Source organism: Esox lucius, chromosome 6 (assembly GCF_011004845.1).
Source record: "Esox lucius isolate fEsoLuc1 chromosome 6, fEsoLuc1.pri, whole genome shotgun sequence".
Taxonomy (NCBI): Eukaryota; Metazoa; Chordata; class Actinopteri; order Esociformes; family Esocidae; genus Esox; species Esox lucius.
The window spans coordinates 30,543,585-30,563,093 of NC_047574.1; the positions used below are offsets into that span (position 1 = coordinate 30,543,585).

Genomic DNA, 19,509 nt, shown 5'->3' on the forward strand with positions numbered 1-19,509 from the left:
GTCAGAATTAAGAACATTCACACAGAGCTATAAATACACTCACCTAAAGGATTATTAGGAACACCATACTAATACTGTGTTTGACCCCCTTTCGCCTTCAGAACTGCCTTAATTCTACGTGGCATTGATTCAACAAGGTGCTGAAAGCATTCTTTAGAAATGTTGGCCCATATTGATAGGATAGCATCTTGCAGTTGATGGAGATTTGTGGGATGCACATCCAGGGCACGAAGCTCCCGTTCCACCACATCCCAAAGATGCTCTATTGGGTTGAGATCTGGTGACTGTGGGGGCCATTTCAGTACAATGAACTCATTGTCATGTTCAAGAAACCAATTTGAAATGATTCAAGCTTTGTGACATGGTGCATTATCCTGCTGGAAGTAGCCATCAGAGGATGGGTACATGGTGGTCATAAAGGGATGGACATGGTCAGAAACAATGCTCAGGTAGGCTGTGGCATTTCAACGATGCCCAATTGGCACTAAGGGGCCTAAAGTGTGCCAAGAAAACATCCCCCACACCATTACACCACCACCACCAGCCTGCACAGTGGTAACAAGGCATGATGGATCCATGTTCTCATTCTGTTTACCAAATTCTGACTCTACCATCTGAATGTCTCAACAGAAATCGAGACTCATCAGACCAGGCAACATTCTTCCAGTCTTCAACTTTCCAATTTTGGTGAGCTCGTGCAAATTGCAGCCTCTTCTTCCTATTTGCAGTGGAGATGAGTGGTACCCGGTGGGGTCTTCTGCTGTTGTAGCCCATCCGCCTCAAGGTTGTGCGTGTTGTAGCTTCACAATTGCTTTGCTGCATACCTTGGTTGTAACAAGTGGTTATTTCAGTCAAAGTTGCTCTTCTATCAGCTTGAATCAGTCGGCCCATTGTCCTCTGACCTCTAGCATCAACAAGGCATTTTCGCCCACAGGACTGCCGCATACTGGATGTTTTTCCCTTTTCACACCATTCTTTGTAAACCCTAGAAATGGTTGTGCGTGAAAATCCCAGTAACTGAGCAGATTGTGAAATACTCAGACCGGCCCGTCTGGCACCAACAACCATGCCACGCTCAAAATTGCTTAAATCACCTTTCTTTCCCATTCTGACATTCAGTTTGGAGTTCAGGAGATTGTCTTGACCAGGACCACACCCCTAAATGCATTGACGCAACTGCCATGTGATTGGTTGATTTGATAATTGCATTAATGAGAAATTGAACAGGTGTTCCTAATAATCCTTTAGGTGAGTGTATATTAAGAGGATAATGCAATATTATATATAACACTGTACATAGCAGAATAGTTTTTTTTTTAATAAATACAGTAATGCAGCTTAGCAGCAATATTGGTTGTGCTGGAGATGTCATTCATATTCACGGCAGGTCCCTTGTACCAAAGCAACATCTTCTCCCACCTGCACCTGGTTATGGACAGCCTCGTCAGTGGCATCCCGGTTGGAAGGATTCTTCCTTATGGCTCCTGTAATATAGTAATCAGATATTCTACTTGAATGGTCTGACATGATTTATGTCATGATTTATCAGAAGCTAAAAAGCACAATGAAATGTCAATAGCTTAATAGTCAAATAAACAAAACTGCCATATACATGTAATTTCAGAAAGGCTGTACAGTATTGCATTTTAGTAAAGGGCACACGTTTAGACAAATGCAGTTTTATTAAGACAAAATTCTAGCGTAACTATAGTCTTGTTTTTACCGGATTGTAGAGCCAGCTGTGCCCTCAGCTCAACCTTCTCTTCAGTCAGCCGCTTGATCTTCTCCAAATGTTCTGAAAGTAAAGACAGTTAATTATTCAGTCCTAAATATCGGGTTATTTTACAATCAGAACTCAAATCACAGTGTCCGCCAAAATGTTCATTCTTACCTTCATGTAATTGACAAATAAAATTGGAAGCAACATACTTTATTAACAAGTTAAGCATCTGGGTTAAGTGAATGAACCCACACTTACCTATGTAGCAATCCTCTACATGGTGGCTTGGAGTAATTGTCTGCTGCCTTGGAGTACTGTGCTTGCTCTAAAAATAAACATAAAAGTTGGTGAACAGGTAAATATGGTGAAACCAAGTAAACATTGCAGCAATTATGAGATCAACTTGTAATTCACATACCTCCAGGGCTGCAATCCACTGGGTGTTGTAGTGTAGATGTGCATCCTTGTGGTGGTAGGAGCTGAAGGACTTCCTGCTGGTGATGCTGTTTGGTGGCCAGTAACAAAGTCCTCCTTTGAGCCACATGCATGGAACTACTGCCACACAGTCATCCTCCTCCGGGAACAAAACTACAGAAAACGTCATCACCCAGAAAAACAGGTTTAAAAAACCGGCAGCATAAGACACACAGTATAGCTAAGAACAATGTGGATACACAAAGACACCTCAGTAACGGAATTGTAACAAGTCCAGGTTTAGCTAGTCTATCTAAATTTACTGCCAAGAGTAACGTTATCCACATGATGTGGATAACGTTACACAAAGAAACACGATTTAGCTAACGTTACGTATCAGCTGATAAAGTTACAAGGAGTAAGCACATATTATAACATTCTAACTTGTTGATACCATAAAAAACAAGATTTAGACAAGTTAGCTAACGATGTTACCATACCTGTTCAACTGCTGATATGCGAAGAAGCACAAAACATCCAAACATGAGGATAAACGAAGAAACAAAAAATAGTAAGCAACCAAACTTGTGGGCACACGAATAAACAAGGGTTACTGTAGGTATTTAATTTCAGGCCAACGCAGTTTTTTTCAAGCTCAGTTTCTATAACTTGTTTTCCCGCCAATGGTTCAGAACTTGCGTTCAGCTACCAGACTAAAGGATTTGAATGTAATTTTGGTCTACCAATGTTGACCAGAATTCTGTACACTAAGATTTAACAATATTAAAATAAATCAAATAATCAGTACAAGAATAAAAGGGGTACAAAAGCGTCTCTGCTGGAAGAAAATGGCAACATTTTCACATCGCACGCCCTCTCTTCTGCGGATAGCTGTTTTTTCACGTTCGCTTCTTACGATTACAATTTCTTCCCACCTTCGTTCGACTCATCTTTTCTCAAAACGTTTTGAGCCTCTATTGGTGTGGAGGCCGGGCTTTATCTAGGCATTGTATTAGCCTTTCCATGCACTGCTTTCCCAATGCAACCTGTGGAGAGAATTTTAAGAATTGTATAAACTAGGCTAAATGTGTACATTTAAACAGACTAATAAACTGTTATTCCCAGGTTGCATCGACCTCACTGGTCACACACAGATATTGATGAAAGTGAGATGCTCAAGTGACTGAAGTTAGACAGGGGCTAATTACCATTAGTTCCATAAGCCTAATTGTTTGGAAACATCACAGCAAAAAAATCCAGTTAATGAGTTAAGTATAAACGTTTACCGCATTTGAATTTCGTTTTTTTTGCCACCCCAATAACGGACCTTTTCTTTTTTTACATTAAGAACAACAGTATATTAAATGAACATCGATAGTTAGTTATACAAATCCGTGAGATTGCCTTGTTTTATCTGCTCCTGTCACCCTTCATTCGGGGGGAGATTACGTTGAGGTACACAGTGCCTCCAGAACACAAACTTTCATCAATATCTGTGACCATGGCAACTGTGAACTCAATGCAACTGTGAATACCTGTTTTTTATTATTTTTAAATGTACACATTTAGCCTTGTTTATACAACTGTTCAACTTCTCTCGGATAGCAGAGCATGGAAAGGCGATGATTTTCACCTTATAATAGTGTGATTCATGGCTAATCGGGTGCGAGAATTCAATGCCCAGATAAAGCCCCGCCCCCATGCCAATAGAGGCTCAAAAGTGTTGCCAACTTAGCGACTTTGTCGCTAGATTTAGGGACTTTTCTGACCCCCTTAGCGACTTTTTTTCAAAAAAGCGACTAGCGACAAATCTAGCGACTTTTTGTGGTGTTATTAGAGACTTGTTCTTACTCTTCTCAACGAGCAGCAGGTGCCGCCGTGGGCCCCTCCCCCATCTGAAAGCACTCACAGGCGGTCCAGTCCTCGTACAGCAGTTCCTCCGAGCTGCAGTCAGAGCAGGAGATGTTAACTTCTCCGCATCCAGACTGAAAATGAATCGCGCATGCGCTCCGCCAGTGTCTCTTTTGGGTAACTTTTGTCGGTCCCAAGCCCGGATAAAGGAGGAGGGTTGGTTTAAATTTTTTTTTTAAAGAATCGACAGAACAAAGTTAATTTGTAGTTCTAAACATATTTAGGGTGTTTTTACTCACTTTTTGTCTCTCCTACAACGTTATTCCTCTCCTACAGGCAGCGTCCATCACGTGCAGTTGGTGCAGTTCTCTTAATCCATGACCATGATGATATCTCCCCTTGTGTGTCGCTCTAAATGTTCATTTGTTTTCTAGCCTTTTGATTTTGACTTAAATAGCGCCCCCTTTTTTGATTTGTTCTTAGTTTTTTTTCTCAGGCAATTATTTCTTGTACATGGACAACATTTGTAAATACGCATGTATATTCTTTTCTCCAACGAGTTTTGTATGTTCAAGAAGAAGAAAAAAAATTAATTAATTATGCTAATTGGAAATTATGCAAATTAGGCAATGATGTCATTTAGCGACTTCTAGGACAGCCAATAGCGACTTTCCTTACTGAGGAGTTGGCAACACTGGCTCAAAACTTGGGTTTTGAGAAAACATGACTTGAACGAATGTGGAAAGAAATTGTAATCGCAAGAAGAAGCGAACGTGGAAAAAAAGTGTGTTTGAACAAAGACATTTTAAGTTCGGACAAGAAAATTTGTTTCATGATTTACTACACATAGCATTCTTTCTAACAGATTTATATATTTTCCTTGATGCACTCATGTAGAATAGAAATGTCTTAATTGTGTCTATACTCACCTGTATGGCCAACGAGTCTTTTTTTAAATGCATGTAACCCTATAAACACAACACTTACCGTGTGGTTGTCCTAAGTCTCCAATCCTTGGGATGTTGTTAGCTGATTCTAGGTCGATCAGATTGCTGGCACTGATCAGTTTCTACATATCAAGATCAAGTTCATGTAACCACTTTTAAAATAGGTTTAAATGGAATTGTAGCTTGCTACTTCCTTGTGAGGACAGAAAAACACAGACCAATCCTCTTAATGCAATCTCCACCTGTTATTCTTCGAAGTTCACCACTCATGGGGACACCACTCAACTGCAAGGCTTTAACAAATACATTTGATTGGTTGATTGTTAATCACTCAACCAACCCTGATACTCCTGTTATACCAATTCCTTTAATCAAACTTGTCACTACTGGCCATCAGCCACTGTTCTCACATTGACCTTCGAACCATAAGCCTCAAAACACAACCTCCCTAGCACAATGAATTTCTAATTGCCCTGTTTAGGCCCTACCACCGAACACCTAAGCCCAATGGATCTGAAAAGCAAGGTCATCCCATTTTCCAGGTTAGCGCATCTTCACCCAGTCAAAAGTCACCGTTAGGGTGTTAAGACAAAGGCCAAAGCTTTCAATAGATAAGGGATTATGAATGAGACAACTTATTAATCTAGAGCCTCACAATATTTTTGAAAGGCCTGAACTATAACACCATCTCCTTTATAACACTTTTTAAAACTGTACTAAAAGTACAGGCCAAAAGTGGCTTGCTGATGCGATGGGTATTTTTCAGCAATCTAAATCATGCACAGAGTGCGGAAGCAAATACACTCAACTCTGCCATTGGTAGAAATTCAAAGTAACAATTATCATCAAGCCTACTCATAACTTCCCAATTTACATCTGCTCCAATGGCAAAAATGACCTTTTGGGAAACTACATTCTCAGAAATGGCATTATCAGTATGTTTTAACTTTCCATGTTAAGATGACAAATTCCAGTCAATTGTATTTAAGTGAAAATTCATCTTTATTGATACCATAACATAGATCCTCAATGGCAGAAACTAGGCAAAATATAATATATACTGTTTATCAAAACACCCCTATGAAAAGAGGTGCTATCGGGGGCAGTTAGGGGTACTTCACACCACTCAAATCACACCCCGCTCCGTATACAGTGCACTTCCTTCTGACCAATGCCATAGATGGTAGTGTCCTATTTAGGGAAAACAGTGTGATTTGTGTTGTGCCCTCAGTTCCTGTTCAAAGTCAGTCTGCTGAAGTGCTGGACCAGAACAGAGAAAACAGGGCATTTGAAGAGAACATGATTGGATATTGAAAATATTAAAAGTTAGTCTACTGATGTCAGAGTAGATTTATAGACCATTTGTGAAAGAGTGTGAGGATTGATTGCATGGACTTGTTACAGGCTGGTCAACTTGTCACAAAGCTCAGGAGACCCCTGGGGGTAAACTAAGTATCTACACCAATGCATGTACATAGAAACCAAAACATTCAACACAAATGAATTAACTGAAACATGTGGATTTACTATAGGAACAGTATGCTACACCATGTGAAATGAACGTCCTTATTTGTGTTTAAATCTACATTTTAAACCAGAGACACTGGGGTGAGCTACTGACAAGCAAAATAGTAGTTGAGATGACAGAGCGGCCCACCGAGCTCTACAAACCGATTTGGGGAAAAGACATATTGTACAGAAACTTGTGAACTCATTGACATCAACATAAAAAATAAATACGTTGTATGTTGAAACCAAATTCATAGTCAAGATCTTGAATATGTTTTCTAAATAGTTCCAAAATGAGATTGTTACTTTACATGAAATATACTTTAGGGTGTTGATTTAAGGAAAAATACATTGATTAACAATTATACAGAAACTACCTTAAATATACAAGCACGAAGACAAAAGAAAACATGAGGGAGAAAAGCCCACATAAAAGTATTCTTAATACTAACAAATAGCATTTCCGGGGACAAATATTAAAAAGGGTCTTGCAAAGTAGCTTCTTGGTCTGTAGCTTTCAAAAAATTGTGATTACAAGTTATTGGGAAACACAATACAAAATGTTTTAATATATCTTACAATGAGGTGTCAAAATTTTCTTCCAATTTTTTGAGTAGGAAATCTGAGAAAAACTAATATTGTCTGCACTGTCTGAAGTGTGGATGTGAGGTACTGAGCACATGAATAGGATGCTTTCCAAGTGTTACCATATCCATGTAGTGTACTTTACATTATTGCCCTGTCGGTCTTTGTCAAAAGTAGTTCATTACACAGGGAATAGGATTCCATTAAGGGCACAGCTTTGGACATTTAAGAGGTGGCTTTTCACTTCAGAATTGCTGGGTTTTGTTTTTAACGTCATAACCATGTCTGATACTATCAGCCATAGACAATACAATATTACACAGAAGTAGTAATCATAATAACAATTATACAAATGATCTAACAGTTATATTTATACAGTTATATACCGTACTCTCTCTTCTCCTGTCACAGGTTTCTAATGCTTTACAATTTCTTTATAGAAGCCATAATAAACAAAATACGCCAACAATTCATAGGAAAAATAGATTAAAATTACATTGGAAAACAGTGCAAAGAATATTCTGGGGTGTTTTTTGTTTGACTGTTTCATTATTAGAAATTGATATAAAAATAAAAAAAATTGAAATCAAATTAAAAACATAGAAAAATCAAAACCCACTTCTGTATGGCCTGGCGCTCTGGTCCAGGGGGGGGGGAGGAGCTCTCTTCAGTACCTCATTGTGTGCGTGTGTGTGTTGTGTGTATCTGGTGTGTTTGTTTTAGGTTTAGCGTAGTGGTTCTCAACTCCGGTCCTCAAGCTCCGGCAGTGTACAGGTTTTTGTTCCAACCAGGTCCTACAAAACAAATAATTTAGTTTTTAAAAACTGAACGTTGGACTTATGCCGAAGTGCACACAATACTTTATTTTTTAAACTCTGCTAAAGTCTAAGAGATCATAAATAACGCTAGATAATTCCTTCCCTGTGAGGTGAGCATAACAGAAACGGGCATGTTGTCAAGGTAACACACCCAGAGACCCGAGGTTGGAACAAGAACCCGCCAATATTGGCCGCCAGCAAAATGGCCACCACAGCTGGCACTGACCACGGGAGGCCGAAAACACTGACTCAAAACACTGAAAGAACACGCATAAACTAAACAGAGCCGAGTCATGACTAGCGTGGAAGAGCAAGGGGAGCCAGGAGAGGAGGGCCGACGTTCAGCACCACTGAGCATTTGCGACAGAGAGAGAGAATAAGTGGGATTCAATCTGAAAGTAGAGAAGTAGCGTATCTGGGTGGTGAGTTAGGGTTTAGGCTCTACTGTGAGGACTGGGAGTCGTTGTTCTTGCTATCTTGGCTGTTAGGGTTCTTGTTGTTCCAGGGGGAGTGCGCGCCCCCTAGGGCGGGGGAGCTGCCGAAACTGTCCTCGTCCTCCAGCCCCCCCCCGCCGTTGACCGTGTCGAACTGGCCGTTCTCCAGCCGCGTGATCAGACGCTCATCCTCGTCTCCAAACTCCCCTCCCATCAGGGTGGGCTCACCCACCATCATCACGTCCTAAAGAGGGACAGCAAGGGCCGGAACATTATCCCCACAACCACGGGGGTGAGCCGAGTATGGACCATCCCAGAGGATTTAGAGAATGGGATGAATGGGGCTGAGACAACCGTGGTTGCTGGTAATGGTGGATTCTGGGCTAAAATGAGACTTACAGGATAATGTCTTTAATGACTCATTCAAGGCCAAAAATGATATGGACATTAAAAGTAAAGCCTTTCCGAACCTCTGACACAGTGAATGAGTAAGTTTCGGAGTCTGCGATAATATTCGGTCCCTCCATGCTCACCCCACTCAAAACCAAACACAGCTCAGGGGTTCTCAAGCACCCGGCCCAAATACTCGACGGCATCTACAAACAGGGCCAACGATGGCTTCGTTCCGGGGATTTGGGTGCGGGAATCGCTACTGGTCAGTGGCGGGCAGCCCTGATCATTTAGTGCTGCATCATGGGGGGGTTCATTCCACCTCGGGTCTCATTGGCTCACTATCAACAGCTGCTCAGTTGCCTCTGATCTCTACATTTTTAATAAGGCTAAGTTATAGTAGTAGGGTTTTCATGGTTGTGGAAATATCTCACCCGCTCCCAGTAGTCAACCCCTAGCCACAGATCAGATTGGCGTCATCTCCGCTGCTTACTTCAGAAGTTAAGAGGGGGCGTTGTGGTAGCTGATCCTGGACCAGTGATTGGGGGGGGGGGGGGGTCATGTCTAGGTTTTGTCTAAGTGTATGACCCGTAGGCCGGCGTCCCCCAGAGACGCTCACATCAGAGTCTTCGGCCGTGTAACATACTCTCCCACCATCCCTGAGACCTGTATCTTACTTCCAATCTGATCACAAGAGCCCCGCCTCCAATAATCCCTATCCTACCCATGTCCCCATCACCAACAATGACTTGAACTAACATCATACCAGTTTCAGGCCATCCATACTCCCTGAATTCTTTGTCAGTCCCTTCCCATTAACCCCCATCTGGCTGGCAATTCCCCCCTTTGTAATCTCTCCCAAACAGACCCCTGTCCCCCAACCATCTCTCCCCAGCCCTGCCCCTTAGAAGTCATGTAAATGGGATGCTTACAGGTACCTGTGTGGAGAGGGGGAAGTTGTTAGCAGGACTCTTCTTCTTGCTGTTGTTATTGTTGTTCCCTCCTCCAGCACTCATGTTGCTGCCTCCAGACATCTTCCTTTTCCTCCGTTTGTTGGGTGCTTGTCTGGCTGGCTCAGCTTGGAGGGGGGGAAAATTAAGAAAAACTGTGTGCAAGTGCGAAAATGAAGGTGGGTCAGTCAACTCAATAATTTATGCGTCCAGAATACACAGACGCTGTTCAATTTTGTGGTCCATCCACACCATTTCAACACAGGAAACCTTTATAGACAAACTAGGGCTGTTAAAGTGAAAGCGTGCAATTAATTAAAAATGCTTAAATGCATTTTGAGCCTCACTATTTACACTGAGTGCTTGACTTGAGCGGTCACTTACTGATTTGCAGAAGTGTACGAGTAACCTTATTGGCACCTGGCATGTCCTAGAGTCGTCCTGGGTGCTTTACATGTACAATGGAGAGTAGCCTATGCATTGATGTTGTGAACAGTGTTTACTCGCCACTTGTCTGTGAATCCTGCCTAACAGCGTGTTAGTACTCATGCGTTAGACCTAGGGATGCGATGGTACACAGTGTTATCAAACCATTCAGTATGCCTCCTACGGTTCAATACGCACACGTCGTATGCCGTCGTTTTCCTGTAATTTCCAAAACATGCTTATTGCGCTGCAGACTACATGCACGTTGTAGATTCAGATCCACAGAACCAAACACTTAGCTTGTGAACAGGTAAGGCAGGCAACTGCTTGGGGCCCCAGTCTGTTAGGGGGCTCCTGAGGGCTGACAAACGTTACAAAATGTGGCAATTGCTGTGACCACAACCCCTTCCCCCTTAAACAACAAATGGATGATTTGCAATGACATTTCAGTAGGAAACCTCCCTAAAGGTGCCCCATGAAGAGAATGGAAGCTAAAAACAAATAGTCTCATCTAGTGAATATGTGACAGAATTTCTGGAAACTAGGCTTATGTTGCATGTCACTAATTTTCAGGAGAGACGTTTGTAAGAAGAGAAACATGTTCTGGGACATAGTCTTTTTTGAAGAATTACCTTCTTGAAGATGTGAACTTTAATATGACTTAAACTAGTATGCAACGTGTAAATGCGAATACAATTTAAAACGCAAACCCTTGTTTAACCAGGAAAATACAGGACTTGTCCAGCTAGACATGACTGGCAGCGATAATGAAGGGACTGGACAAGCTGACATAATGAGTTCTAATTGGTCTGCTGAATCACTGGTTTCTGTCATTACACCCGTAGTTGTTCAGTATTGCTACCCGGGGTTTTTCAAAATCAGACAAATGCAATCGTGTTGCTACAGCCGTGAACCCAATTGCTGCCCTGAATTTAGCTGGTATTATCAACAAATCTCAGTGGGAACTAGTTGTGAGATATTACTTGTTGGAGGACAATGATGAGGAAATCCCTGACATGGATACGGTTTTAAACTTTCAGGCAAAATTGAGGCATTTCATTGCAATGCCAGGGGAACGAAAGGAAAAAGCTGGCTCGTCTAGTATAAAATAACTGTCCATGGATTACATTTACAAGCAAAGGGCAAACAACATGGAACTTTGTAATCAGAGATATTCCATCTGCCACGAAACATTCACATGTATACGGGTAAGTTTAACGTTTGCTTCCAAGGTACAGATAACTAGCAAGGCTAAGGACTTGAACAACTTTCTGAAAAGGAGTTATCTAGTAATAGCTACTGGCGTTACTGTTAACGTTAGCTAGCTAGGTAACGATGCTAGCTAACATTTCCTGGTCCTGTTTGTTGGGTAGCAAGCATTTCTTCACAAAAGCGAGCAAGTTTGATAAAAAGCTACCCGATTGACCAGTCAATCACCCAGGTGTGTGATTATGCCTAGCTATTATATTTGCATTGTCTTCACAAAAGTGAGCAAGCCACTTCTGTTTATTGTGAAACTTACCTGGCAATGATTCTGATGCGTGATGTGGACAACCCAGGCCATCAGTATAGTAAGACTGGAAAAGAACTCAGTGGCTGTCTGCAATTAAATTGCTGATCCTATTTATTATGAATGCTGCTGCTCAACCACTTTACCTTTCACTACTGTTTATACCTGATCATCAAGTGCATGTGAAAAAAACTATTTTCTTTTATTTGGTTTTATATAGTATGTGTTTATTAGAGACCAGCTAGACCAGTTTAGCACAAGGCCAGTGTCCCCATTTAAATACTTAAATAGCTGGGTGGGGTTAAGGCCTAAGAGGGTGTAAACTACACTGAATGGGCATAAACAGACCAGCCCTCGGGAAGTGTGAATCTTTTAAAGTGGAACTAAATCGTGATTACACACATTAATATCATAATTGGGTATATTTAATAACAAAAATAATACAATATAAAAATGTATGCCATATACTATAAATAATAGAAATATTTAGTGTACATTGTGTACTTAAAATGTATGGGGCGTCGCCATGTTGGAATTAAATGACATCATGAGAATGGTAGCGCTCTAATCTCAACCCCGCAAAACCGAACAAGACCAACCCATCATACCTGCCCCTGTTCATCCCTTGGCATATGCTTTTGAACCAATACGTGTGTTCCCGTAGTGGTTTCATATGAGGCAGATCATTCAGGTTGTGTCAGAAGACAGTATAGATAACAGGCTGAACAACACCGAGCAATGCTCTTGTGGTAACTGCACGGCAATGCCAACAACGACTGAACCGATCAGCTGCAAAGAGGCAGACCTGCACGACCTGGGTGTTGGCGGTTCAGGAGAATTTTCGTGCAACACTGACCACAGGGCTCTTCCCCATGCTCTGTGAAGACAGACATTTTAGAGGTGGCCATGCTTTCTCTGAAGGATGTTCAGGCAGAAAGTTTGGAGCGCCCTATAAATAGCAGCTACTTTCAAGTCGTGTACAACATTACAAGCTTACTGGTCCAGCCGATAACTTGTTCACTAGGTTAAACATTAACTACGATGTAGGTACCTAGCTAGCTGTATCCTGAGAAGTTGAAGACTGAAGGTAAAGCATCTTGCATTAAGCAGTTGCCCTGAGGCATTGAACACAGGTTTATAAACAATCTTCCACTATGAGGTGATCACTGCAAACCCTGAATCCGGGGGTAACAGGTAGGCTTTGGCGCTTCAAAGCTACAAGCAATTTTTGCAACACTGGTTGCCGCTTGAGCGGTAGGACATTGTAATGTACACCTTCTGTCCTGTAAAATTCACTTGTACAACCTTGGGCTATACAATATGATCCCCTTCTGCATCTCTTTTTATCCGATTCGTTTGAAGCCATTTTTAACTACCGGTTATCAATCAGTTAATCTTGTATTTAGTATTGCCTACTAGCGGTCAGTGAGAAGTAACCACATTTCGTTACATCATTGACGTGGTGATTCCAAGATGGCTGCGCCCAATAGTTAAGTAATAAAGTTTCAAACGTTTTTATTTACAAATGCAAAATTTTGCTTTTTTAGTTGTCAGATTAAGTTTTAAGATCGTAATACATTAATAATAAGGGCCGTACTTCATAAATTGTTTCAGTTCCCCTTTAACCCTTTTTTCTCAGAAATAAGTATAGCAGATTATCAGCTTTTAAAGCAGTATATCTTTCCTATAACTTTTAAACAGTATTATAGGTGTTAATCTGTATTATATACACCATTACAAAGCTCTGAATCTGGACATTTATAAAATAAAAAAAATAAAAAGCCAAACTCTAATTTTGCGATAGGACCCAGTTCCTGAATTCTGTCACATATAACAATTCAAAAAACATATCAGAGCAAGCTAGCATCATTATTAATCTTGTAGTGGGGCTATGCACTTAAGTATTGCGTATATACTCCTTAATTCCATACTGATACAATAGTTTGAGAGCTATACACTATCAAGTAAGGCTGATGGAACATATTACAGCGGTATAGCCTGCTAATATTTATTACAATTTTAAGCACATGAAATTTCATAAATGTAGCCTAATTAGCAAGTACGAAATACGTACTTGCACACACGTTAACGTACGAGTTGTTTAATTGACATGGATGGAAATATCAGTTAGAAACGCAAGAACAAGGAAAACAGAAGATTCAAAAACATTTAGAAACTAGTTGACAAGTTAGGGTATACCCACTTCTCCAGTCACCACACCACAGATTTTACCTGTGCATATATATTAGGAATTTGGGATGCGCTTTCAGATGTGTTTTGATGTTTGTAGTATTCAGCCCCTGTGTTCGACAGTGGAAACTTGCATTCCGTCTTGTTTGAGTCTACACTACAGTACGTGATATTTAAAGTGCCGGTGGAACCCAGTCAATCTGTTGACACCAGATAAGAAAAAAATGGTGATTCTGGAATGACCTGGGCATGACATTTCTTTCCCACCAACAGCATAGCAGCAGAATGAAAAAGAAAAACAATTCTGCTAATGCCCATGTACAGTCCCCTCCAAAGGTATTGGAACAGCAAGGCAAATTCCTTTGTTTTTGTTGTTCACTGAAGATATTTGGGTTTAAGATCAAAAGATGAGTTTGAGACAAGAGTTCAGAATCTCAGCTTTAATTTTCTGTATTCACATCTAGATGTGTTAAACAACTTAGGACATATCACTGTTTGTATTAGACCACAGCATTTTTAGGTGAGCAAAAGTATTGGAACAAATAATCTTAAAGTAAATAACGTTTAATATTTGGTGGCATAACCCTTGCTTGCAATAACTGCCCCAAGCCTGCGACCCAACGACATCAAACTGTTGCATTCTACATTTGTGATGCTATTCCAGGCTTTTACCACAGCTTCTTTCAGTTTTTGTTTGTTTCAGGGTGTTTCTCCCTTCAGTCTCCTCTTAAGGAGGTGAAATGCATGCTCTATAGCAGGGGTTCTCAACCTTTTGCAAGCTGGGCCCCCCCAAAGCTGGTTCATTGCAATTGGGGCCCCCCTTCCCGGGAGGTAAAGAGTTCCTTCAGCCTACGGTCACTCTTCAGCTCAATAAGCTGTTCCTGCATATCAATTGACAGCTCGTTTGCTGTGCGCACAAATGGATCTCGAACCCACGCAAAAGAGCGATAATCCTCTTTAAAGTATGTCGCAAATTCTTCTCTCATTGCTGACAGATGCTCAGACGCTGACTGAAATAGAGAGGACAAATTGTGTGACGTGCCTGCATCAGTGATAAAGTCTGCAAGGCTGGGGAACATGTCGCAGTTCCCTCGACTGATGCAGCCATGCCAGAGGTCAAGTTTTTGTGTGAAGGCGTCCACTCTGTCTGCAAGGAGCAAAATATGAGTTTCACGGCCTTGCAAAGACAGGTTGAGGCCATTCAAGCGGTCAAATATATCGATTAAATAGGACAGAGACGCCCCAAGCGAGAGTTTAGCGGCCGTGATTTGATGAGATTTATCATTTTCACAGATTGGTTCAGCACAGAGTCAAAGAGAACTGGCATTTTGTTAGCAGCTAGTGCTTCGCGATGGACCATGCAATGTGTCTATTTCACAAGTGGAGCTACTTGCTAAACGCGAGCAGCTAGGCCACGCTCATGGCCCGTGATTGCCCGCGCACCATCCGTGCATAAGCCAACGCATTGGTCCCAAGTCAAACCATTTTCACTGAGAAAAATATCAAGGACATTGAAGATGGCTTCTCCTGTAGTGTGCGACTGAAGAGGCAGGCAAAACAGAACATCCTCCTAAATCGCCTTGTCCCGCAAATACCTGACATAGGTGAGGAGCTGTGCCTGCCTAGCAATATCAGTGGATTCGTCCAGCTGCAGCGCGTAGTAAGGACTCTTTTTTATGAACTCTATCAGTTGCTCTCCGATATCATTAGAAATTCTCCTAGCGACTGTGTCATTGGTCGTACTGCACCGAGCCTGGCTGCTGCACTTTCTCCTATGATTATTCTGCACGTCTTGCGCGGCCGGCAAAATGAGTCTTTGCAATTGTATGCGGTTTACCCAGTTTAACTATTCTTTTGGCCACTACATACGATGCCTCCAAACACTGTTTAGACACAGTGCTGTGAACTGAAATTGTTGCCTGTTGCTGATGGAGGCCATCAAGCTCTCTTTTAAAATATTCAGCCGGTTTATCCTTAATGCCAGCATGCTTTGTTTCGAGGTGCCTTTTTAGTTTGCAGGTCTTCATGCTGTCGTTTGCCAGCACCTCGGCACACACGACACACTGAGGTCTCAGATCAGCCATGACTGTAAACCCAAACTGCAGATATGCTTCATCGTACCTTCGAAAGTTTTTTGCAGCTGGTGGTGTGTCGGTTGCCTTGTTGGTCCTCACTAGAAATCTCTCCATTTTTGTTTGGTTTTGAAAAAATTTGGAGGTGGATTGGTTGTGTTTTCAATAAAGTTTAGGCTATGATGTAAAGATATGTGCGTGGCTATGTTGAGAGACTAGTATTGGCGGCCAATCAGTCAGGACTAAGGCACGATCTTTAATCGGGCCCCACCGGTTGAGAACCACTGCTCTATAGGGTTACGGTCAGGTGATTGACTTGGCCAGTCTAAAACCTTCCCCTGATGAAGTCCTTTGTTTTGTCCGCAATGTGGTTTGGGTCATTGTCCTGCTGCATGATAAACTTCCTCTCAATTAGTTTCAATGCATTTCTCCATAAATTGGCAGACAAAATGTTTCTGTACATTTCTGAATTCATTGTGCTGCTACCATTATCAGTTACATGATCAATAAATATTAATGAGCCTGTTCCAGAAGCAGCCATACACGCCCAAGCCATGACATTACCTCCACCATGCTTCACAGATTGGCTTGTATGCTTCAGATCATAAGCAGTTCCTTTCTTTCACCACATTTGGCCTTTCCATCACTTTGGTAGAGATTCATCTTGGTCTCAACAGTCCATAAGATTGTGTTCCAGAACTTTTGCGGCTCATCTCTGTACTACTTTGCAAATTGAAATCCGGCCTTCCGATTCTTAATGCTGATGAGTGGTTTGCATCGTGTGGTGTGTCCTCTATATTTCTGCTCTATGAGTCTTCTTCGAACAGTACCTTCACCCCTGCACTGTGGAGGTCGTTGGTGGTCAATTACTGATGTTTTGGGGGTTGTCTTCACAGCTCTCACAATATTTCTGTCATCAACTACTGTTGTTTTCCTAGGCAGACTTGTTCGACGTCTATTGCTCAGTTCAACAGCAGTTTCTTTTTCAGGACATTACAAATTGTCGTGCTTGCTATGCCCAATGTTTGTCCAGTGGCTCTGGTCGATTTTCCTTCTTTTCTCGGCTTGCTTTTCTCCCATAAACAGCTCTCTGGTCTTCATGTTGGTTTATCCTCTTTAACAAGAAATGCAGTCTTTACAGGTTTAAACCAAAGATGAAAATGTATACTATTCATTCAGCGCTGTTTAATGTTTGAACAATCAAACTAAAAGGCAACACCTGGGCAACACCATGTTCCAATACTTTTGCTCACTTGAAAAATGGGTGGGTTCTAACAAAAGGTGGTATGTCCTGAGTTGTTTATCACATCTAGATGTGAATACCAGGAAATAAAAGCTGAAATAATCATCTTTTGATCTTAAACCTAAATGTCTTCAGTGAGCGACAAAAACAAAGGAATTTGCCTTACCCTTCCAATACTTTTGGAGGGGACTGTATGCTTTTGAATGAACAAAAAATAAACACTGCTATCCAATGATGGTAGTTATAAGACATTTGTCACAAAGATAATTTTGTCTCGTCTCGTTTTTTTAAACCAAAATGAAAAAAATTGTTGAGTTAGTTTTTTCTGGAACTACTTTTTTTTCGTGACTATTTTTGTTTACAAAAATAAAACAGGTTCAATAAGATGACAAGGGTAAGAAAACGTAAACAACGCACAGTCTGCAAGCATTGCTTTGCCACTGTTGGCTACTCGAGTGGAAACAATTCTAACTTGACGACATTCATAACGAAGCTAAACAGTATACCAAAACGTGGTGCGTACCGAACCGTGAGCACACTAACGTTGCATCCCTAGTTTGAACACAGTTCATGCTGTTACCAGTTGTCGGAAAATAGGAATATCTACGAGGAGATCTGCCGTGGACTCTTTTCTGGTCCCGAGATGCTGTATGTGCGAATTCTCCTGTTAATCTTGAATTAAGCATGGTTATTAAGCCGTTGGTGTATTTGGTGCCTTGACCAACAGCACAATGGCAGTTGATGGTACAACTATTGGATCAGAGACCAGCAATTATTTAGGTTTACATGGACTACAATTAGATTCGCACAGTTATTGCGGAAATTAGAGGGGGAGATATTTAAGGGCCATGACATATCCTGTTCTAATAGATAAATTGGAAAAATCTCCCGCCCTTATTTAATTTAAAATCAAGCACAATCCATAGTTTACAACAAAACAATGTGTTTAACATAATGCACTGGTTTCTAAACAGAAAATAGTTTATATAGAGCCAAATTTGAATACATGCTAAAATCTTGATTAATTGCAATTAACAACAAAAATGTGCGATTAATCACAATTAATTTAATTGTTTGACAGCACTAAGACAAATGTTTTATATCAAGGGAAATGGAAGGAAATCAATTAAATATTTCAGAATACTCTGGCTCTGGTTAAGACATAGGCCTTTACCTGGTGGGGCCACCATGCGTTGCCACTTTTGGAAGAGACATGTCTTGAGACAGTCTCTGGGACTCAGACTGTAAGTCTTGTGTCTGGACATCAGCTCCTGCATGGGCTCCAAGATGACACACAACTGTTGGACAGAGGATGTGGTCAGTCGGGTTGGACAGACTATAGACGCTGCTCGAGGACTAGCTTCTCTACCAGAATGCCAGCTGGGTCAGATTAGAACAACCGCCATGTCTTACCCGGAGATAGTTGAGCGTGGAATTGGATAGTCCGCAGCGTGTAATGTTTTTAGCCAGCTGCTCCAGCATCTGGGGATCCTGCACCTTGGAATAGGATTAGGTGAGTGGAAAGGCAACCATCGACAGATGGTCAATTTCCCTGGCTGTCAACCAACTGTGCGCGCACGCACTTGAAACAATGCATAAAAAGGCATTACTCACGTGCATTGCCAGTATACTGCGGGGCAGGACCTCACGGTGCTGCCGGATGCTGAAGTGCCATGTCTTGATCCTCATCATGTCATCAAACATGAACTCCAGGTACAGACGCCCCTCTACACACACCTAAAGTGACGAGGAAAAAGTTAAGAGATCCGACTTCTAAAGGAAAAACCAAAAGCCCACTGTGGCTGGCTGGCCAGCATGTGAAATAGGGACATTTGACGACCTGCTAATGCAAAATGGAACATATTTCCAATGCATACACAAGTGAATTTGCAAATGGATAATACAAAGTGTATGCAAATGCAGGATGGAATCCACTTTCTCAGTCAGACCAAAACACATGCTTGCATACCTGCGTGAACATGGGCTTGCCATTCTGTGTGACCATGGTGCACTGGTCACAGTCTAGGGACACAAAATTACTGTGAAAGGACTCTTTGGGGTGTTTCAATGTATAGAACAGCTCAGTGGCGCCCCCTTCGAAGATGCTCCGGAAGTAACGGGGGATCAATGTCCGGCCGATTGCTAGAAAAAGTTAAAATATACTTTTTAACAGGCAGGTTTCCACTGACACTGATTTGTTCCACAAAAGCATTCTCTGAAAATCTGAATGAGTCTTACTATATCGTTTGGGCCCATCTTCCAGGCAGAAGGTGATGGTGAGCATGGCATCATCCTCAAAGAACTCTGTGGTGAAGGCATCCCACCAGAGATTATCACAGTCCTACAAAACACACAACCAAAATCAAGCAAACAAATACACCACCATGGGATGTTAAAAAGCAATGTGGAGTATTGTCCTGACAGGGCTGTCGATGTATGGACGCACTCAC

At 41.6% G+C, this 19,509-nt stretch overlaps 1 protein-coding gene across 16 annotated transcripts in view; it reads right to left on the reverse strand.

Annotated features, from left to right (window-relative positions):
* Window positions 1-5,915: 5,915 nt before the first annotated feature.
* Window positions 5,916-19,509, reverse strand: part of ldb1a (LIM domain binding 1a) — an 81,931-nt gene continuing 68,337 nt past the window's right edge. For 7 of the 16 annotated variants that reach the window (XM_013134288.4, XM_013134289.4, XM_013134298.4 and 4 more), the window contains 7 exons: window positions 19,298-19,400; window positions 19,029-19,201; window positions 18,674-18,796; window positions 18,473-18,556; window positions 18,234-18,357; window positions 9,601-9,773; window positions 5,916-8,522 (listed from right to left, as the gene is read on the reverse strand). In XM_013134288.4, coding sequence (XP_012989742.1) covers window positions 8,286-8,522; window positions 9,601-9,773; window positions 18,234-18,357; window positions 18,473-18,556; window positions 18,674-18,796; window positions 19,029-19,201; window positions 19,298-19,400 — 1,017 coding nt within the window. In that variant the 3' untranslated portion in view covers window positions 5,916-8,285. The remainder of the gene's footprint in view (window positions 8,523-9,600; window positions 9,774-18,233; window positions 18,358-18,472; window positions 18,557-18,673; window positions 18,797-19,028; window positions 19,202-19,297; window positions 19,401-19,509) is intronic. The other 9 variants (XM_013134294.4, XM_013134290.4, XM_013134303.4 and 6 more) reach the window with 9 other exon arrangements.